The sequence below is a fragment of the Pteropus vampyrus genome, unplaced genomic scaffold (genome assembly GCF_000151845.1).
Source record: "Pteropus vampyrus isolate Shadow unplaced genomic scaffold, Pvam_2.0 Scaffold82, whole genome shotgun sequence".
Lineage (NCBI taxonomy): Eukaryota > Metazoa > Chordata > Mammalia > Chiroptera > Pteropodidae > Pteropus > Pteropus vampyrus.
In genome coordinates, this window is record NW_011888863.1 from 8,767,648 (window position 1) to 8,790,980 (window position 23,333).

Here is a 23,333-nt window from a genome sequence, read left to right on the forward strand (position 1 = left end):
AAGAGAAACTAGAGAGAAAAAAGTGATTTCCCCACACACTCTCTAGACCAGGGACCCCTTTCTATTTCAGCATCTTGGTGCCTGTACCACTTCCACCACCACTGCAGCTTTGTGACTGGGGCTGGCCTTAAGACAAGGTCAGGACAGGAAAAAGAAGGGAACAAAAGGGGAATTCCGTCCATACCCTCTGGCTTCCAAGGGGTCCCTTTTTTCAGTCCTCCACTTAGAAAAAGGGGGTTTCTCTTGGATTTTTTTTTTGCTGCCCAGGCATTCCCTGGGCAGTTCTAGGACTTGGTCCATTCACAGGTGAAACTCAGGAGGAGAAAAAAACAAACAGTAAATTCACTGCCCTATCAGTCTTCAAATTTTGCCTTCCCTTCCCTGCTATCATTTACTTTTCAGGGTTCTCAGCTGTGTTTTGCATTATTTCCAGACTGTTTATCTGTAGGAGTGAAAAGACAGGATGTAGAAAACTTACACAATTTCACCTTGCATCAGATATCACTTATTATATTTTAAAATGCAACTGTTTCCCTTTACAGCATACAGTATAGACACAAATATGGACGTAGGAGACAGTAAAAGACATTTAAACAATATCAGTAACAATTAAGTGCTCAGAATATTGGAAATTGGACCAATCTTTAACTGATATATTTAAACTAATTAAAGACGGAGTGCACATCTGGCAGGGTAACAGCAAAACATCAATCTATTTTAAGATATTGTAAAAATAATCAAACAGAAAACATCAGACCTGGTTTGTGCTTTCTTCTCCATCTTCAATACTTGCAAACATTTCAAAATACTAGCACCAGGCTCTCGAGTACTTACCTGTGAGTTCTACCAACCAACAACCATTCTGAAACCAGGTCAGCTGACCTAGAATTGCATGGTCTATGAAAACACAAAGCTACTTTTCAACAGTTTCCCATTAAAAAAAACACTTTCAAAGAGTGTACTTTTCAGTTTCAATAAGATGCCTTAAATAACAAGAAACACAAAAAGAGCCAGCAAGGCAGGTTTTCTCACAGAGCCGGCTCAAATAACAAAATTCAACCTAAGGTCATTCGATTGAAGAGCTGTCCAGAACTGAGCACCAATTCTCAATGGAGGCAAACAGCAGTTCATTAAAAGTTAAAATGTTTTACGGTGAATGTGAAAAGATACACTATAAGACAGCATTGGACTTAAAGCCTCATTTTCATAATGAATTTAGGTTATTCAACAGCCTGTAATTTCATGAGACTAGGATTGAGCTCTCCCTCCTGTTAAAGCCTGACACACCCTGTTTTTGTGTCCACTTCACATTGAGGAAGGAGGCCCGAGTAGGTGGCAGATAATCTCAGTCCTCCTTTTTCTTTCCTCTCGTCCTGCCAAAGAAGCGCTGATGTTATAAGAAACTTTGCCCAGAGTCTAGTAAAACTCTCTTACTTTACAGGAAAGCAAGCAAGCTAAGAGGGGTTAAGGGACTTGTCCAAAATCACATTTTGAAGTAAAAGGTGAAAGCAAGGCTGTAATGCAGGCTTTCCAATTTCCCATTCAAGTTCCTTCCACTACTCCATGCTACTTTCTAAGCAAGAGAGCCTGGGAGATGATTCAGGTACCAGAACAGACGCACTGGTAGTCAAAACGCAGGGGGCCGAGGAGGGTGGTTTTTAAGAATCTCCCTGCCCCCACTGATATCACCATTCTGAAAAACAGTTTAATCTGAAGCCTTCTCAGTCTATCCATAAAAATAAACAAAAGTAAACACTTATTGCCATGATAAAGAAAACATGGTCTTTTCTTTTGTTGCCACTTGTTTTCTTAACCTGCAGTCACCAATAACATGGCAGAATTAAACCTGAAGTGAGAAACAAGATAGGCCCTCAAACAAATTACATGTCTCTTCTCATGTTTCCTCTCTATACATAAGAAATATTTTATTTTTCCCCATTGGTTAAAATATCACCTACTTTTCCTTATTCTATCAACAAGCAGAAGGTATTCCAGAGTCTTAAAAGCTAAACAGTTAGAAATTAAGAGGAAGAAACAAAAGCTGCACTGTTGTCCCTTGTCCACAAGCACAAAGAACGGGGCATTCCTAAGTGCCCAACTGATGGGCAGAGTGATTGATTAGGTTGCCTCTAAAACCAAGGACAGATCCTGGTTTGTTCCCTTGACCTAACGTTGCAGTATGTTTCTGGAGAAATTTCCAAACTGAGCAATGACCCTAGTTACACTAGTCCTCTCATGCAGTTACCAAAGGTCAGTCCCAGAAAATAGCTGCATTAGTTGCAAAATACTTAAGAATTAAATATCGGGTCAGTTTAACCTTTAAATTAAAAAAAACTAAGTCTTTAGAGCCATGTGGCCTTCGGATGACGATGACCTTTTTCCACTAGAAGAAAGCTACCTCCGGTAGAAAAATTTCCACATATTTGTCCTTCTTCCTATTCTTTCTCTTTCCAATGCTCTTATTCAATTATTCTGCTAGTATTTACTAAACGCCAACTATGTGCCAAGAGCTGTGATGAATACAAAAATAAAGCATTGTCTTCTTCCCGGAGGAACTCAGATCTCATACGGGAGCAGAGTAACAGAAGCCAATAGTACTCAGCATTTATGTGTACCAGTTACCTTATAGAACGCGACCTAACTTAAGACTCATAAAACTACTATAAAGTAGATATTATTTTCTCTATCATGAAAGATGAGAAACCGAGGACTCAAAGGGGTCAGTAATTTACATAAATTCACAGAATAACTCACACTACAATCAATATAAATATCCTTCTGCACCATTTCACTGAGGCAGGTACATGGTAGATATATTGAAATTAAAATGTATTAATGATAATAGTTAACATTTATTAGATATTTACTACACGCTAGGCGCTAGTCTAAGAACTCTGTAGTTTGCCTCATTTACTTTTCACACCACCTCTGTGAAACAAGAATTCTTGTTACCATCCTGAAGCAGCACGTTGTAGTGGTTAAGAAGTCAGACTCGGAGGTTAAGCCAGTGGGTTCAAATCTCACCTCCACAGCTTACTAGATGTATGTCCTCCATAAAGTTATTTAATCTCCCAGTGTGTGTAACATGAGATATTGTATGGTATGAAGATTAACTGAGTTAAACAGAATATGTGGCACAATGCCTAAGGGAAGAAATATATTTCAAGAAGAAACAGCTCAAGTTGGATGAGTTAGAAGACTACATGATTCCACTTATATGAGGTATCTAAAAATAGTAAAATTCATAGAATCAAAGAGTAGAATAATGGTTGCCATGGGCTGGAGGGAAGAGGAAATAGAGCTACTAATCAATGGGCATAAAGTTTCTGGTAAGCAAGATTAATAAGTTCTAGAGTCCTGCTATACAATGCTGTATCTACAGTTATCGGTACTGTGTACCATACTTAAATCTTTAAGAGGGTAGATCTCATGTTAATAACTACAATATAATCTTCCTAACCCTCCAGATTTTCCCTTATCCTACAACTTACTAAATTTTTAAATGAAGTTAGAAAGGGAGGAAGAGAGCCCTTCACTTTTTTAATGGCCTAAAAATGTTTAATCTATTAATCAGTGGTATATCATTTTTTTAAAACACATACCTCAGAAGTGAAACAGGTAAAGATAAGAACTCCCAAAGTATAGGCAGTTCTTACCCCATGCCCTACAAAACAAAACAAAACAAAAAGTTCGTAGGATGTGAACATTTCAATATCTAAGACATCATAAAAAGACATCTAAACTGATTTTTAAATTGCTATCCTTCTAACCAATCTCGCAATCGCACATTAAAAGGAATTACACATTGGAAGAAACTGCACCTGACTAGTCATTCTACTAATTGTGAGGAAAGAAAATCCCTTCCTCAAAAATATTTTTCGAAGCCAATAATCAACAAAGGCTACCTTTTAAGGAAAGGCAAATATCACCTAAACAGCTATCACTGCTCCAGAAGCCCCTTATGGGTGGGATTCGGACATGTTAATCTGGCTGAAGAAGAGCAAGGGGTCTCATCCCGAAACAGTGTTGACACAGCAAGCACACGAAGTGTATGTTACAGACCGATAAACAGCGAAGCTCTCTAAAAATGCTTTTGTTCACTTAAGATTGAGAAACGCCAAGCATTTCAGCAAAGAGTAAAACACCAGAGTGGGGTGAGAGTGGACGGCAGACAGAGATGAGGGGATGGGGAGGCTTGGGAAACTGAGCTCCACAAAAGGCATGTGACAAATGGCTGGCTTTTGCTTTCACAGGACAGTAATCTCTTCGTGAAATATTTTTTAAGAAAATTGACGATGAACGTTTATCCTGGCATCATAAAATGTGTAGTATGGAGTCTGCACCTACTGATTTTGAGAGTCTATTAATCTCTGAATATTTGATCTAAATAACTCAATTACAACTAGAGTAAGTGTGGAAATAACTTCTAGTTTTCAGAAACTAGTAAATTAACAATAAGTTCTTAAAAGCACAAGCTTATTTGCAAGACAATCACCTCAATAACACTAAATAATTGGTGTTCTTGAGAGGAATCATGAAAGGCACAGTAAATCATTTAAAGAGTCAAGAGAGAATTGAAAAGTTCCACAGAGGGTGCCAGACACATGTGGCTTTCAAAGTTGTCATCTTCATATTTTACAAATTCTCTTTATAAAATGAACAACATAGAATCATGTTCTTGATTTCATAAAAACAGCCTCAAACTACATTCAAGAAAAGTAAAGCTAATTTGATCATTTAAAAGACAAGTGCCAAAAAGTAATAAAGTAAAAGGACTCAAGTGCTGTCAGCAAGTCAACCAAGGTTTACTGACCACAAATAGGGAGTTACAAAAAGGGGACACTGTCCCCCTTTTAAGCATTATTTGCAATCTTGAGTATCTTAGCTGATTTATTCCCTTTCAAAGGAGAAATTCTCTTGCAAATTTGATGAAAACCATTTTTCCACTGTAATCACTGAAGAAGCTATTAGAAATTTAGAGTCAGATTGGACTACAGAGGCCCTCCAGTCAGGCTGTGAATACAGTACAGACTTCTCCTTTAATGCCTGAACAGGTCTCTCTGTGCTGTACATAGGCTGTTGACTTGTACAGACCCCTACAGAATCCCTACTGGACATGTACTGGAGAAGTCTGTCTCATTGGTGGCCAGGTCTAAGTGTGGGCCAAAAGAAATAATGTAAATATATTTGAAATGTAAAAGGTATAGGCAAACATATTATCTATTACTTTTAATTTCTAATTTTAAGAGCATTCCAGTATCTTGAAAATATTTTGAATATTAACTCTGTTATCAAGCCTAACAGCCTTTGGTTTGCTCTGGGTGCCCCAGATTAGAGAAGCACAGCATGAAAGACTGAGCTCTGGGTTGCACCCCATTAGAGACCTCCTTCAACCTAGACAGAGCGTCCAACTAAATCATGTCTTTTTTATCTGCCAAATTTCAGAGATTTGCTATCATTATCCTTTAGGGGATTAATAAAGTTTCATTTTGTTCACCACCTAGTACAAAGTAAATGTCCTACAAATATGTTAAATCAAAGAAAGGGAGTATATCAAATTCTTTACCAGCAGAACTTCCCTAATCTATTATAAAGCCAACAATGCTTTCGAAGAAAAAATTAGGTTTAATTAGATGTATTCTTAGTGAACTCACAAAAGTTCCTAGTAATCATCAGACTTTTCCAAATCCTCACTCTAATAATACTTCATAATTTTTCTAGAAATTAATGACATCTGTTGATCTACAATTCCTAGAATTCATTCTCTTTTGAACAATTAAGGCAAAGTTTGCCTCAATGTCTTATCTCTGGATACCTCATCTTCATGATTAGTTAGAAATATTAAAAATTTACTTAAATTGGCTTTCAGTTCATATCTACAAATCTTTTTAATTTGAATGGGATTAAGTCAATTACTTGTCCACTTAAAGCAAAAAGAAGTTAACTATTAACAGCAGCAGTAGCCATTTATATGCAAAGCTTTAATGTTTATTAATAACTATAATTCTGAATGTTTAATACAGATAAACATATTTGAAAATGGGTTATTTTTAGAAAAATGTAATTTTGAAAATGCTCTAGAATATAATGATCTCTTGCATAGATAAAGATTAAATAATTATGTAATTACCCAGTCAATAACACAAAATTATGTGTTTTTTCCCCAATTTTCATGTTTTTCTTACTCAGGTGATATGCCTTTTTTTAAAAAAAAAATGAGTTCTTACTTCCCCAGTCTCAAGATCTGTTCATTCACAATAAATAATTCATTGATCTGAATATAATATTCTTTAATATTTACTTAGTTTGATACTATTATTAATGTGTCATCTATTCCTAGTTATTTCACAGGATAAGGAGAAACTAATCTAAAAGTAAAAATATACTGTTAAAATCTTTCATTGTGTTTTTATTCCCTTAATTTCAATTAAAGTTGAAACTGGCCGATTACTGACAACAGAGTAATGGCATGTCATATATTTGTATAGATAGATAGATAGATAGAGATAGATATCTGAAGTAGTAAATTTCATTTTTTTTCTGTGCAGTTCCATATTTCAAGGTTCAAATCACACTGAAAATTTCAAAATTTTCTCTCCATTTAGCCAGCAACTATGGCTGTAAAACTAGGTAATGAGCCCATTTGTACTCATACTAACATACAAATTATCACTCTACAGCTTTCATTACTTACATGCTAAGAAAACTTATTCATCATAATCTGCTTCTGTTTCATCAACTTAATAGATGTTGCCTTCTGTCTACAATAGAGATAAAATGGGAGGAAAAATTCAGATCAATTAATCAAATGCAGGTGCAGCAACCTATCAGACACTGGGCTAGATCCGAGATTTAAAAAGGGGGTGTGTTGGCAAAAGACGTGGTCTCTGCACTTTTAAAACTTACAATATGGTAGAAAATACAGCTATTAAAAACACAATTAGAACAATGTTAATAGCTAATATTTACTGAGCATTTACTGAGGACTAAGAACTATGCTGAGCTTTTAACAGAAAATACTTTATCAGTTGACACACCCAAAAACTCTATGAAGTAAATTCTTTGTAAAGTCTGACTTGCTAGCTCCACGTTGACACTATCTGTACTACTGTGCCTTGCATATCTTTCTATTCCTGTCTACATCAGTAATATACGAGTATCACATATGAAGTAATAGAAGTGACATAAAGAAAGGCATAAGAAAGTGCATCTGGGATGGGAAGGTCAATTTTATAGGTATTAAGAATTTAAGGAGTTTACATAATTAAAAACCAGAATGGTAAACTGGAAAATCTGGCTTAAGCCAAGTCTTAATAGCATAATTTGATTATTTTGCTTGACAATTTTTAATTTTCCACATTTATTGGAAGCATCCATATTCAAATAAGTTTAAAATGTAGTGTAAGACTATTATTTTAATTATCACAATTTGGATGCATGATCATGCCACTTCATTGCTAAGAGTTATGGACCAGCTTCACTTGAAGCATAACCCCACTTTTCATATCCAGAATTAAAATCTTGGTCATTTAAGGATCAGCACAAACTAAAGATCATAATACTTATTTTTAAAATTCCATACATTTAATACCATCTTATAAAATTTATCACAATACATTTATGTTTTGTCCCTTATATTTATAACCAGATCCAAAATAGAAAATGAAGTGTGTGTTCTATTTTTTGAATCCCAAGCTGCTACCATTGTGCCTACCCTAGTGCTTAGTAACTACTTAATGAACTCTATTACAGAATCTGAAATATGGATTGAGCACTAAAAAAGAAAAAAAAAAAAAAGATTTCAAATTCCACATCCAGCATTCTCCAGAAGAAAGATTCACTGAATTTTGGAAACTTGAGTCATCAGAGAGATAATTTGAAGGTCAAGAAAACTCATCAGGCCTCTTTCTAGCATGGGTGAAATAACAACTCTTCAACCTTCTCCTGCCCCCATCTTGCTTCAATTCCAGGTTCAACTACAAAAATGCAACAATTTGAATCACAATCCCTCTTCCCACAAACATCCCAGCCAGAAAAGAGCGGAGACATTAGAGCATTAGGAGCACTGGGAAAGGACATGTGTCACCTAGTGAGTTTCCATGCCAGCTGATTCCGCCATTGCGTCAGTGTACAATTGACCCTTGAACAACGAGGGCGTTACAGTAATTGACCCCTGTACAGTCGAAAATTCACGTTAACTTGTGACTCACCCAAAACAACTACAGTCGTCCCCTGGCATCCCAACATGTCTGGTTCTAGAACCACCCCCCCCCCCACTGATAACAGAATCCTCCGATGCTCAAGTCTCTTACGTAAAATGGCATAGAACAATGCATATAGTCAGCCACCTGTATCTGCAGATTCCTAACTGTTGATCAAAAAACTGTTTTCAATCCTCAGACAAGAAGGGATACTATATATGTACTGAAAAATATCCACATATAAGGGGGCCCCCCACAATTGAAATCCATGCTTTTTGAGGATCAACTGTAGTTACTTTAAGTTCATCCCTGAGAGTGTAATCAGTTTTCATATACGAATTAACTTTCACTTTTTGTACTTGCAAGACTGGAAGAGATCTGCTTTTGTCCCAAGTGCTGAGAACTTAAATGTCTTAATTGAACTTAAAAATATCTTTTTTCCCCAACTACTTCAAAAAGTTTGAAATGACAGACTTGAGTCAGAAGCAACCCTAGAGAACACTTAATTACCCACACCCACTGCACAAATTTGCTGACATCCCTGATGCATAAATAATCTGATCTCAGCTCAAAAATTACTCACCGTGGTTATACTATTTTAGTTTTTATCTATTCAGTAAATATTTATTGAATGACTACCATGTGCCAGGCACTATACTATGCACTGATGGAACAGGAATAGCAAAACAAAAATAAAAACCTGTCTCCATGGAAATTACATTCTAGTAAAGGGAAACCAAGTAACACAAATATCAGTGAAAAGTACTATAGAGGAAAAAAGAAAAGCAGGGAGAAAAAAAAAAGAGTGAAAAAAAAAAGAGTTAGGAGTACCAGTGGTGGGGGCTGCAATTTTAAACAGTGATCATCAAGGAGGAGCTCACTTAGAGGAGACATCTGAGAAAGGCAAAGATGAGGGAATGATATGGATATCTGAGGAGTACTTTCCTAGCAGAGGAATCAGACCTAGAAAGGCCTGGATGACTTGTGTGTTCTTAGACACGAGAGTGGCTGGAGTAGGGGTGAAGGAGGAGGAAGTAAGGTCAGAGGAGGAGGAAGGAGGGGCAAGAGCACTGCAGGCTGCTGGCTTTTACTCTGAGCAGAGATAAGGAGCTATGGAGAACAGCACTTTAAGTTACACTGAAGTAGCATGTTCTGCTTTATATTGTACAAGAATCCTTCTGGCTGCCATGTGGAGAAAAGATGGCAGAGGTGTCAAGAAAAAGACACAGTGAACAGTTAGGAGACTTATAATGCTCCTAGGGAGAGATGGCATTTTGGATCAGGGTGATAAAAGTGTAAGTGATGAGAAACAGATTATAGATTAATTAGAAGCTAGATTTGGAAGATTTCTTGGCAGGTTAGATGTGGAACTTGAGAGGGAGTTAAAGACAACTTCAAGGCTTTGGACCAGAACACCAAGAAGCATTCCCTTATCTGGTATGTAGAAGACGGTGGGCAAAGCAGGAAGCTGAGTGAAAAGCTGGTATGAGTCTAGATATCAGAAGAGAGGTCTGGGCTGAATGAAATCTACATAGTCAGCAAACAAGGAGCCAAGATGAGATCACCAAAAAAGTGAATGTAAATAGAGAAAAGGAGAGTGCCAAGGAGTAATCCCCAGTGCTTGCCAAAACTAAGAGTTCTGGGAGATGAAGAAAAATCTGCAAAGGAGCTTGAGAAGAAACAAACTAAGGAAAAACAGAGAAAGCCAAAGAAAGTGCTTCATGAAGTCATGCTTTACTGTGTCAAATGACTTTCATGGGTCAAGTGAGAGGAGGAGCGACACAGATGGTATCATAAACATGACATGAGTGATGTTGGTGGAGTAGTAATAGCATAGGGGTCACAAAAGAATGGGAAGGGAAGAACTGAAGAGAAGGAATACAGGCAACTGTTCTGTGTAAAGAAAAGGAGGTAAACAGGATAGTAAATGAAAGATGAAGTGAAGCAGAAAGGTTTTTTTTTTTTTTTAAGATGGAAAAAATAACAGCATATGTGCATGCTTATGGAAATGATCCAGTAGAAAGGAAAATGTATACAATAAAAGAAAGGGGGAAAGAGCTGGAATGGTAGCTGTGAATAGGAGAAAGATGAGATAGATCTAAGATATAAGTAGAAGGGCTGGCCTTAGCCATGAGCATGAACAGTGCACCCACAGGTCCAGGAAGAAGACAACATCTGGGCAAGGGGTAGGCAGGGATACTGGAACATCTGAGGAAACACGAAGGAGATGAGGGAATTTAGGGATGGGAGCTCTCATTCTGATTGTTTCTATTGTTCTCGGTGATGAAGTAGGCAAGATACTTTCCTGAGATACCCAACGTAAGATCTAAGAAATGTACACCATACATCATGATGTCTTGCTAATTCGTGCAATGAGTTAAAAACTGGGGAGAAAATAAATCCACACAACTGTCAAATGATTAGAGTCTTTATAACATTTTTGTCATCATTTCTTAAAAACTTCATTCTATGGAATAAGAGGTAATATCTCGTTTGGAAAAAAAATCTATTGCTAGAGTCTTTTGTTATACATATATCTGTGTACTTTAAAACAAAAATCTGAGTTCCAAGCAAAGTATTAATGACAAATACAAAGGCACTAGTAAAAAATTAAAATTTAAAGTCTATTTTGCCATTTGCAAACTATATACACAATTTTATGCCTTTTTCCAAACTCTATGTTCAGCCATAATTTTTTAGATAGTTGTAATCAGTATGTCCATACGACTATGTTCTATTCTGGGGGCTTATTATTTGTATATTTATATGTACTCCAGGTCCACGTCTTTATTTTAACGGCAGTGCAATGTTCTATCACATACTGTGGTCTACCTAATCATTTCACAATCACTATGCACTTTGAGGTTCCCTCTGCATCCTGGTTTTTAAAAAATTACATATTGTACGTCTAATATCTTTAGGCAAAATGAGTTTTTCTTGTATTTCCTTATAACCCATCAAGTGAAATTTCCAAATCAAAGAATACTAGCAATTTTATAAATGAACTCTAAAAGCATAGATACTTTGAATTCCAAGTATTGAGATACTTTGGTACCTAATACACATCAGTAATTCAAAATAGGTTTGTTGAATTCATAAGCAGAACAGATGAATGAATTATGTTAAATATGCCTGGCTATAACATAAATATTCTCTACAGAAAATATTCCAATTTATTTAACAAGAAAATCTTTTCCTACAAACAACTAGTCGTTTTTTTTTTCTGATCTGATAATTTAGTATGTTATCTTAATTTTCACTTCTAATTATTAATAAGGTTTAATACTTTCCTGAGAGTTTACTAATTACATTTTCTCTTGCTGTAAATAGTCTAATATGCTTTCAGGATAAATACATTTACTTTTAGGTAAACAAATATACCATAATATTTACTCAATATGTCATCTTGCTTTTAAAATTTCTATTAGAGGCTTTAAAATTATAATAGAAGGAACCACATCACTAATATAAAAATCACTCCATTCCTATTTTTTAAAAATTTTACATGACTAAAAATATCAATGAGAATGAAATCTAACTTTTATTCACATTATTTTTATTCATATTATTTCCTTTCTCAATTACTTATTAATAATTCTTTTCCCCATTACCTTATTTCAACATTAAATTCTTACAAAGTTAGCTCTATTGCTGGAATTTTTATTTTGTTCCATTCATCTCTTTTCTGCTTTTGTATATGTATAATATGTTCTTTATTTGGAGTAATTACTTTCTACCTGGGTAGTTCTTGTCTTTTAATACTGTTTCTCTAACAATCACTGTCTCGGCACTGTTCCCTCAGCAACTATTTTAAAACTTCAATACATTAAATTACATACTAACAGGAAATATCATTGTGACTATATATATTTAGCTTCCATAATCAAGAACTGGATTTATGATAAGTATCATAGAGAGGCAGGGCACGCACTGGTCCTTCCTCAGAAACCTGGACTTGAATTTCAGCACTGTATTCACGTTGCTAATTTCTTAATCTTCTCTGCATGTCTTTCATTCACTCTGAAACTAAGGAAAACACCTACCTGCTTGGTTAATGAGTGAATGTACATAAAACATGCACACACAGGCATAAAGGATGGGCTTTGTTTTAGAGTCTACCGTATTTTGAGTTTTTATAGTACTTCTAATAAGCTGCTTTTAAGTAAGCATTATATCCCAGGAAACGAAGATTAGATATTTGCAGATATACAGAATATTCAAAGAAAAATGACCAACTGATAGAATTCTATGTTATTTGCAGTATTTGCTTAAATTTTAATTTCAGAAACATTTAAAGAATGTGAACGAGTAGAAGGAAAAGTAAACTCTAAACACTTCTAAATATTTCCCTAATACAGGGTAGGAATGAATATAATGAAAGATTTTATAAGAAGTCCCACAAGTTTGCTTTCAAGAGAAATGATAAAAGACTCCAACAGGTCTGTGTGTATGTTTTGCATGTTTTACAGTCTCAGTGACTTCACAGCCTGGCAGGCAGGCCTGTTGCCCTGTACGACCTCTGAGATAGGCCTGATGTACGTGCTGTCTTACCTACAAAATTCACAGATGGCCACATCACATTGTCTACCCAAAAACAGTGGAAGGAGTCCTAGAAGCCATTTTCCTTATGACTTCATAGCAAATATTAGAATTAGGTAGACATGGCAGTAAATACTTCAGATTTTACCCTGATATTAACTTACGAAGATACCTGTATTTCAAGAATCTTTGAAATCTACTTACAAGCATTTGCAACTCATTTTTAATCACTATATAATTTTCTTTCAAAACTACAGGCAGTTGCTAACCAAATATTAAATGGTAAATGTTTAGTTCTTGAATACTATGCACACAATTTTAGTTTCCAATTTTCTCTCTCTGTTGTATGGAATGAGTTCTTGACATGGAGTCATAAATGAAATTCAAAATTATGATAATGGAGTTTTATATGAAAGCTTCCATTATTAAAACTGTTTTATTCCAAAGCTATTACTTTCAAGTTTTTATTAAAAATATTCATTCTTTGCTTTTTAAAAGGCAGATATATCTTTTCCATCTGGGAACTAAACTCTTTTCTACAAGTAGGCATATAAAATATTACAAGACAGATCTAATATCATAGCTCCAAATTGGTCCCTTACTACTTATTAATTTAGATTATACTCTAACGAAAAGGTTCATACTTTTACTATTTTCTTATTCAACCCCTTCACATAGCCAAGAAATCTACTTGCTTTCCTCAATGCTTTACAGTTATCTCTCTCTTCTTCCTCCGCCAAAAGAGTAGCCTTCTCTCAGGCAACCCGTTTATAAATTTCTTCAAGACCCAGTTCGAAACTTCACCTATCTGGCCAGAAGTAAATTTTACATATATAAACTGAATACTTGAAAGACAGAGTACTTCCCCGCTTTTAAATTATTTATTTTGCCTTTTAACTGTTCAATTTATATTATGGAATTTTCACTCAACTGTTACTGTTTATGATAAACATTAAACGCTCAGGATTTTATTTTCCTTGATTTTAAAAAGGTGTTCGGGCGGTGACTGAGATGGCTACACCTGATAACAAGAGCTACCATATCTTGATAACCAGGCATTTTTATACGCATCAGCTCATTCAATTTCTACAACAACCCTCTATTCTAAGTGCAATCATAACACTCATTCTAGAGACACAGAAACTGAAACACATAGTGGTAATTTGTCAAAGGTTGCACAGCTTATGTGCGAATGCTTAACAAACACCGATGCTTTACTTTGCCAGGCATTGTGAAAGCATTCTACAAATATTAACTTATTTAATTCCTATAACTACCTTATGAGGCAGGTATTAGCCCATTCTACAGATGAGGAAACTGAAGCTGAAGACTTGACAGTCACCCAGGCAGTAAGTGGCCAGTGTGAGCCCAGGTAGCGTGGATCCAGAGGCCTCATGCTTCACAACCAGGTTATTCCACTTTCTGAATTAACTGTGCAGCAATTAAGTATGTGTCTGAGGTTTCTTATAGCAATGGTCTGTTGAGTATTATTTTCATGCATTCTTTAGTGTGCTACATATTTAAGGGCTTAATATATAAACAGTAGGGTATTAAGTGCAATGAAAAGACATAAATACTATTAGTACCTAATTTGCTAACCCCATGAGTTTCTGGTCTACCAGGGAGATGAGTCACAGCCAAAAAGATATACTGCAAGGAATAATGCACTTAAATGCCAAGAGTGTGGTTCAGAGAAAGTGCTAATATTTAGCAGAGGCCAAGTGAGAAAGCTTTCCTGATAAAGCTGGACCTGGAAGGATGAGTAAACATCCTTTAGATAATTCTATCATAGGATTAACAATCTCAAATTTGTCTTTCTCCACTAGACTTAGGTCTTTTAAGAACAAAGACTATTTTTATCTTTGTCTCTCCAGCACCAAAAAAAGTCATCACTCAGTAAATGGCTATGGGACAAGGGATAGAAAGAATGTTATGGAAAAGCACATGCTAAGCAGATAGAACATCATGATAAGAAAAGGAAAAGCAGAAAAGCATTTTTTAAATTTTAGTTGCTGCATCACAGGCAGTACCTCTGTGTTGTCCAATTCAGGGGGCCACAATGTAATCCATGTGCACACACCCCCTCTAGGGTAAAGAGAGTCTGGATGAAGCCTCCTGGAGTCATGCAACACAACAGCCATGATTATAGGCATCCCCGTTCGCAAGCACTTAGCAAGGAAATGTTCTAACCAGCTTTGCTTTCCTCATTGTACTCCTGATATGCCATGGCTACATTCTTAAAAAATTCTATAAATTTAAAAAGTTTATAGTTTAAAGGTAACCTCCACATGTCATGGGAAAGAACAATTATGCTGGCTTCAGGGAGAAGCATCAGTGTCACCAAGCAGTTGAGCAGACTATAAAACCAGATGTCTTGGGAATGAACTCTGGCTCCACCATTTGCTTTGTAACCACAAGAAAGTTACTTCATCTCTTTCTGCCTAAATATCTCCATCTGAAAAAGAACAGTATTATCTCACTGGGTTATTATGAAGATTAAGTGAATTAATATATGCAAAATGTTTTGAAGAGTGCCTGGCACAGAGTTAAGCACTGAAGAGATGTTAAGTATTACCATTTCCAGGGCATTGGCCGCTAAATCGATTGTCAATTCACATTCCGCCATGAAGAGTGACCACTGAGATTTCCCTCAGTGCAGGACAGGAAGATGACTAAATCAAATAAAGAAGAATGCTGGTGTCACTACCACTGGTGGCACTGGTGATCCCATGTGACACTGCTTAGCCTTGTGAAATGAGGCTCCTGCCATGTGGCTTTTGACACATACTCCAGATCACTCCATTTTAAACAGTGCAAATAGTTAATAAAAGGCCCAAGTAAAAAACATGCAGAACTCCCAACCTGAATTTCGAAGTATCCGCAAAACTTGACTATTTTTTCCCCCTACATCCAGGGAAATTAAATTTTAAATGTGGAAAAATATTTTGGGGTCTTTTGGTGAGCACAGATTTTCCTCCTAACAATAGAAATTTTCTTTATAGAAATGTTGCTGTTATTTACTATGAAGGTCAAAGAAAAAAGGTAACACAGTGAAGAGTTGTAAACAAGAAGGATGTATAAAGGAATCTAGTTGCATCAGGAAAAGAAAGGGAATTAGTCTCATGTACTTTTGAGTGAAGATGGCAAAGACTGCTTGCCATCTGAGATCTACCAACAGGTTCTACAACATTAGAGGTGTGAAAGCCGAAGACATCTCTGTGAAGTCATTCAACGTAGACAGTATTCTTACTTCGAGCTTAAAATACAGAAGAGGGAAACATGGGTGGGTGAAAAAAAGAGAACTGTTTTATAGAGAAGTCACATGAATAACTTCACTGAATTCATGTTAACAGACTTTCGTCATCTCACTGACAACTAAAGGAGGATATTGCACTACTACTAGACAAACATAATTAGGTCACAACTCTTACTATAACTCACACCCCTTACTATAACTACAATGTCCATGCCACTAGAATTAAGTGTGTGTGGCGGGGGGGGGGGGGAGACGGGGGTGCTCACAAATTGTTAATGTGTATGAAACAAGGAAACAGAGGAAGTCAATCAAAGCTTTCTTTTACATATCCGTTTCACACCAGTAGAAAGCATAAATCCAATATAGAAATCCTGCTTTAAAAGATGAAACTCAAAGAAACTGGGTGGGTGTGGGGAGGAATAGAAAAAACAAACTTGATTGTAAAAAAAAAAAAAAAGACAGTTGATTATTTAAAAATATGGCTGATTCTAGCTAACTATGCTTACCTTAAATGAAATTCTTTTTTTGACATTAATGCATAATTGCATGATGTTTTGATCAAACAAGATTTTACATTTGCTTGGCATTAAAGAATAAGAATTCAAAGTACTGTTTGGAAAAAAAAAATGTGGTATTTTTAGAACTATTCAAGAGGCCATAACATACCAATTACAAGTTGTAATATGCAACTTCAAATTATATTCCAGTAGAGGGAGTACTGGAAGAGACTAACAGAAGAGAAACTGATGTAAATCTAAAATTAATTCAACAAATCCAGTGTTGTATAAATTAATATGTCAATTCTCAAAGTTTTGAATATTGATGAATACTTGGATTTAGAGACTTCTTGATGTTCCCTACACAGACACTAAATGAGCAGTAAAGTAAATGCTAACACCATGGAGAAAGGGCTAAATTAAATTGCTGGTTTTGGGGCTATGTATATGCTAACAGTGATAATAGTACTATGTTCTTGTAATTTGCCCTTTCCAGACAACTTTTTTGTGTGTTATACATGAGAGAATACAAGGTCCCAGATAACAATCAAATAAAGCAAAACTGTGCAAACTCACATTCTTTCAATCCTGTTATATATACCCTAACTATATCTAAAAACTTTGATTACAGGTACAATACTGCTAAATCTTGCAAAATGTGATTGTGTATAAAGGACATACAAAATAAGATTACTCTCTAGAATACAAAAAGTTTGGGGACAGCAAATTTGTGTTGAAGGGGTCATAAAAGGCCTAAGATGCGCCACTTTGGCACTGAAGGCAATCAGGACTCTGTGGGCTTAAGAGAAACATTTCTCTCTCCCTTAAAAAATGTCATCTAGAGAGATATCTTTATGACTGATCTATAGGGCATGACAAACATCTAATTACTGAATATCTGCTCTTATCTTTCAAATGACCTTCCTCCCCTTAGAAACGCCAAGGCGCCTTACCTCATTCTTAGCTCAAACTGCTACAATATACATACATCTCATGTTAACGTTGTTTCTGAACCTCTCATGTATGTGGAGTCTTTAACTCTCACGTATGTGGGGTTTCCGCCTATATGTATGTAATCAAATTTGGTTCCTTTTGTTAATCTATCTCATATATATTTAATTAGACCAGCTGAAAGCTAGAAAATTTTCTACCTCCACCACTGTGTACTATTTCAAATTTGAGTTTTCAAGTTTAAAAAGTTTGAGTGGCAACAGTAGTAGGGCAGAGACAATGGTCTGGTCCCAGGACTCAAGTCACGGATAAGAACAAACCAAACCAGGGGAATGAAAGGAAGCTCTGATGAAACCAAAAACCTAAAATAATGCCCTATGCAAAACTAGCACTCAGTAAGCTGATTTTGTTGTAACTCATAAAGGAAACAGGACTTTTAAACTAAAATACCCCTGATTTCAGATGCTTCTTTTACTGTCACTTGTTTAATATAGACTAACGACTATACTCGACTAATATCTTTATCTTTTTCGCAAGTTTCTGCTGAAGGGCCTACTGACTCTTCCAATTCCAGAAATTCATGGCCGCATGCAAAGCTTTACCCACCCCGTAGTAACAATCTTGGACAAAGACTTCTAATACTACAAAATTCAAAGAGGCAAGAGCTTTGGGGAAGAAAGTAGAGTTTAAAAGCAGAATGGAGGTGGGGGCAGAGAGCAGATTCAAAGGATGTTTAATCTGATCACATTATTTACAACGAATAGCCTCCAATTGACTGTCCTGCATAAGCACGGCCAAATAAACTTTATTTAGCCTACCCCTCTTCCCCCCAAAAAATCATTCCAGTTTCATGACCACCCATCACGCTTCATTCACTTTATGCTTCAAACAGTGCTTTGATTTTTCTGTGCCTTTACACCTGCTGCTGACTACCTTAAATGTCCAGTATGATAAGAGAAAGAGCTTTTGTTTTTTTTCAATCCTGACTTTGTACCAGTGACATTGTCTTTTAACTGCTGTAGGCTGTTTCCACATCTAGCAGAAGGGGACCTACTTCAAAGGGTCAGAAGGATTGAGATAACATATGTAAAGTAACAGCAGGGTAGCTAGTATATACTAAAAGATTAAATATTACTTCCTTTCCCAGATTCTCTACATCTGATGAACTCCTACTCACTCTTCAAACCTTAGTTGAAATAAATGTTTTTGTAAAACCTCCTTAATTCTATGTTCTATTTACTCCCCCTCCCCCCAAATAATCAATTGCCTACTCTTTTGCCAGTCCTGTGGCACTCAGAGAAACCTCTATTGTATTTTAATTGCTTCTGGATGGTCTTTCTATCCCATTAGAGAATGAAAACCTCCTGGGTGGAATTTTTACCTAATTACTGCCTACTCCAAACCTGATAGAATCAATAATGGAAGTTTAATTAGCATTTGTCAAATAGAAAAATGAATTATTTCGTTAAACTGTTATAAACTAAAACCCTTAGAAATATTTTACTATACACTATTTAAAAAGAAATCATAACAATATCCTAACTTAAAGTTGTACCCTACCAGCAATGGAATTATTTTAATGTTCCTACTCACCATTCATTTAATTTATTCATCAACAAGTGTCTCCACAAGTCTTGGATACATCAGTGAACAAAATGAACAAAAAACTCTGTCCTTCTGGATCTTATATTTACCACAGGTAAATCTGTGGAAGAAATTATCACTGCAAACTTGTCAACATTTACTAAGTATCGAAAAGACAACAATACCAAAAAAACAAAAAAAAAACCACAACTCCTGACCACACATAAAATTTAACTACTTAAAAAGGTAGAATGAAATTAACCAAGATTTAATGTATCGAACAAACAAAACCGATTTAGTATCCCTAAAAATAATGCTCATGTTAGGGACCCATTTCCGTATAGCTAAAAATCATTCTTGTGACTTCTCTTTGAGAGTTTAATCTTTGTGAAATTAGTAATCTTTGTGAGTTTTAAGGATTTTACATATACAATTATATCCTTTGCATAGACTCTAATATGAAATGTGGTATTGTTCAATGTGGCCCATTATACAGCCTGTTTTACAACCTTAAAACATTCTTTATTTGAAAAGAAGTTTTATGAAGCTTTGTATCAGGGGTTCTACCCTAAAGGGTGTATTCCTCAGGAGTGACACAGGCCTTAGTAGGACCGACCTACGTCTCAACTGGCTGTACTGTCAGGCAAGCAGCCCAGACGCCACAGGGCCAGGCTGTGAGACACAGAGGCATCCACGGTTCCAGCACACCAACCTTTCCAATCTTGCTCTCCACTTCATCCTCTTTGTTGCATCCACCCTGTTCCCCAAGCATGCCATATGCTTTCCTTTCTTAATTCATTCCCTGGTTTAGACGGTCTTTTCCTCATTTCTTCTGTTAAACTACTATTCAACATATTATTTTCATCTGGAATTGCTTCTAGCTTCCCTCTGCTCAAGGTGACCATGCTCTTTTTGAATTCAGCCCTGAGAACCTTTCTTATGGAGCTCAGCAAGTTCTAACTTGCTTCAGTTCCACCCTGCCACGCTTACTGGAGCATAAATGCTCCTCATCGTTCTGCTCACAACACCTGGAAGGGGACCTTACACACAACAGGGGTTCAATTTTCCTATCAGAGAGTCAATATACCATCCAAATACTCAATATTTGCCATAGCTAAACACTATGAGGCTTCATTTAGAGATTTCTACAAAACATTAAATTTCAAAATCACAAGTAAAATTCAGTCTCATGGAACAAATCTTCCTATATAAAACTGTTGTTTCTATGTCAGAAGAAACAAAAAAGGAGGTACAGGTGTCCCAAGCAGAAAATGCTAATAATCCTGATCATTTGACTTAAACACCAGGTGATTTGGTGAAGGGTCCTGAAGGCATTAGTAGTTCCTATACAAAAGGTTTCACTTCAGCTGTACTTTTTGGTCATTCTGGACTTTAATGTAGCAAGGAAACATTTAACTGAGGGCCTAACCTGGCTTCACTAATTAACAGTACAATGAACAAAAGGCAGGTCAGTAGTGACAGCTTCCAGATACAAAGTGTGATGAGCTGGATTTAGGTTCCAAGTTCCTACGTGAGTTGTACAAATGGGGCTCTCTTCCCCTGAGAACCTACAGAAAAGGGCTGAAAAGCATAAATGTCAAACAAGTAGAATGGACAGAACATCAGGGACCCCAGGTAGAAAGGGCTTTTCATCAAGCCTCAGCAATAGGAGATAAATATGTCAACAGCACCCTAAAGGAAACAAAAAACGAATTATAAAATGAAATATTTAAAAAGCACCAGTGGTGTGTCTTAGAAAAACTAATAGTGAGATTTAAGTCTCACCCCCTCGCCCCCACACTTTCCCTCAAAAGTGCTTTCTAATAATACTGAGCACATTCCAAATTGCTTCTGTCTGCCAAGATCTTGCCAATTGCACCTCCACCGCTCAGCAACCAGGGTGAAAAATCAATGCCCTGGGAACCTTAATCCCATATTTTTGAAGTAAACTGCAAATATCTATCCTGCTGTGCATTTATCCACATGGGGAGTAGTTCCTAAGTGAATTTAGAAAGTGAACATGACTTATAATAGATAATTTGGTTCCCAAAGGGAAAGCAGGAGAGGCAAAACGAAGAGAATGGGTGAATATGGATTTAAAGGAAAAGGTTAGAAAAATAGAGGATCGAGGAATTCGTTTGGGGAAAAGGTGAAAGCAAAAGACAATGCAAAAAAGTAAACGCAAAAAGAGGGGAAAATTATACTCCACCTAAAGATAAATGACTAGAGAAGAGAGAAGGGGTAGCAAAGTATAGTTTTTGAGTCCTGAATTACTTAACTTTAAAATTAACTACTACTTTAAGACTGGTTGGGTTCGGAGATTGGAATCCTAGAAAAAGAAAGGAGCTAGCAGTGAAGAAACAAAGCAAGACAACGCAAAGACTTAAAGAGACCTTCCCTCCTACACTATACGGCAGCATCAGGTCGGGCTCGATCAAGGAAAAGAAGCGGGTGATGAGCGGGGGTTCTCGCAAGTGCTCAGAGAAGCAACAATCCCGCAGATTCACCTGTCCAGGGGCTACTGAAGATTCCCGTGGGCTCGAGCCCCTCCTCACCCCCATACCCCTAGGGAGCCTTGGGGGCCAGATTAACCAGTGGGCAAGAGAAGTGGTCTGAGTATTCTCAGACCTGGCAAGACCCGACGGGGACCCTGGGAGGAGCAAAAGGAAGCCAGCGACCAGGGTCAGGGGCGGTGACGCCAGGGATCCCCGGGTGCCCTTCGCAGAGCCCGAACTCACCGATGCCAAGCCCTACGACCAGGCGTCCGGCGAGCAGGGTCTCCTTGCTGTTCGCTGCGGCCAGCACCGCGGAGCCGGCGGTGAAGAGGGCACTGGCCAGCAGGATGGCGGCTCGGCGGCCGAAGACGCCGTTGAGGGCCCCGCCAGCCAGCGCCGAGACGGCGGCCGCCCCCACTGTGCTGGACACCAGCAGCTCCTGCCACAGCGCGTCCAGGCTGAGCTGCCGCTTGAGCAGCAGCATGGCCCCCGACACCACCCCGGTGTCATAGCCGAACAGGAAGCCGCCCAGCGCGGAGAAGACCGCCACCACGTACACGAAGGCGGGGGTCTCGTCCTGCTGGAACTGCTGCCGCGCCGCGCGCTCCAGGTCCCCGACGCCGCCGCCGCCGCCCGCGCTCTGCAGGCTGCTGCTCGACTCAGCGGCCGCCAGGAGGCTGCGCTCCCCGGCCGCGCTCGCCGCGTCCGGCTCCTGCTGCTTCCTGCGCCTCTCGCCCTTGAGGCTGCTCAGACTCCGCAGCGTGTACTCCACATTCTCGCTCGCCTTGCGGGACATAGGGCAGCAGGGGCCCGGGGCTTCCCGGGGCGACGAGGCTCCGCAGGCGGGCGGTCTCGGAGGGTTGGACAGCCTGAGCGGGCAAGAGCCGCCGCCGCCGGCTCCCGCTCCGGATGCCACGGCAGCAGCCGCCGCCGCGGCTGCTCCGGGGAGAAAGTTGCTGCCCGCCGAGCTCCGGCGCCGGGGAGTTGAAGCCTGGCGGGTCTCAATCGAGACTCACTCCCCGCGCCTGCCGAGCTGGCGCTGCGGAGCAGGCGGGAGGCGGGTCCGCGGGTCACGTGCAGCTCGGGGCCAGCAGGGCAGAGCCGGGGAGATGCTCCGCCCCTCCCTGGGCGGGGCCAGGCTCAGCCCGCCCCGGACCACACCCCCAGGTTGAGGGCAACTCAGACCCAAGCCTCTTCATTTAGGGCTCTGACATCTGTAAGGAATTAACCCTAATTTGGGGGCTGCAGATGGGGAGCAGACCAATGTGGGATTGCCAAGTAATAGGCTTCCACACCGGAGAAACGGCCTACAACGCTCGCAATGTTTGGTAGGCTAGGGAGAGAACCCCGTAAAACATCATGATCCTCCTAACAGCCTAGGGATGGCCAAGGCTGGAAAAGGCCTTAAAAAAAAAAAAAAAAAATTCTGGTATGGCATATAGCAAGCACAATTTATAATATTGTGACATAAATAATTTGTTGTGGAGCAATTCAAGACTGTGTTCTTTTATTTCTATAACCAGTTTCCTCTCATAGCCAGTCTCTCCTCAATTTATGCTTATTTTAAAGGCGTGGTACATCTCGATGCTTTGAGAACAGAGATAAATCTATCTCCCCAGGTAAATCTCATACCTCTTTCCGTGGATCTCTGATCTGTAAAAGAAAATTCACATTTAAATATGTTATTCCTATATAATCAAGCAGTTCTCAGTGGTAGAAAGTAAATCCACGACTCTGATTTGTGATTTAATAGGGAATCTTCACCTCCCTCCCCGCAACACGCTCACCAAAAGAACGGACGTCTTCTCCT

The 23,333-nt window shown here is 38.2% G+C and overlaps 1 protein-coding gene across 1 annotated transcript in view; it reads right to left on the reverse strand.

Annotated features, from left to right (window-relative positions):
- Positions 1 to 22,579, reverse strand: part of SLC2A13 (solute carrier family 2 member 13) — a 315,165-nt gene extending 292,586 nt beyond the window's left edge. Inside the window, exon 1 of the mRNA XM_011363165.2 lies at positions 21,767 to 22,579. Within this exon, the coding sequence (XP_011361467.1) occupies positions 21,767 to 22,319 (553 nt within the window). The 5' untranslated portion in view covers positions 22,320 to 22,579. The remainder of the gene's footprint in view (positions 1 to 21,766) is intronic.
- Between the last annotated feature and the right edge of the window lie 754 nt (positions 22,580 to 23,333).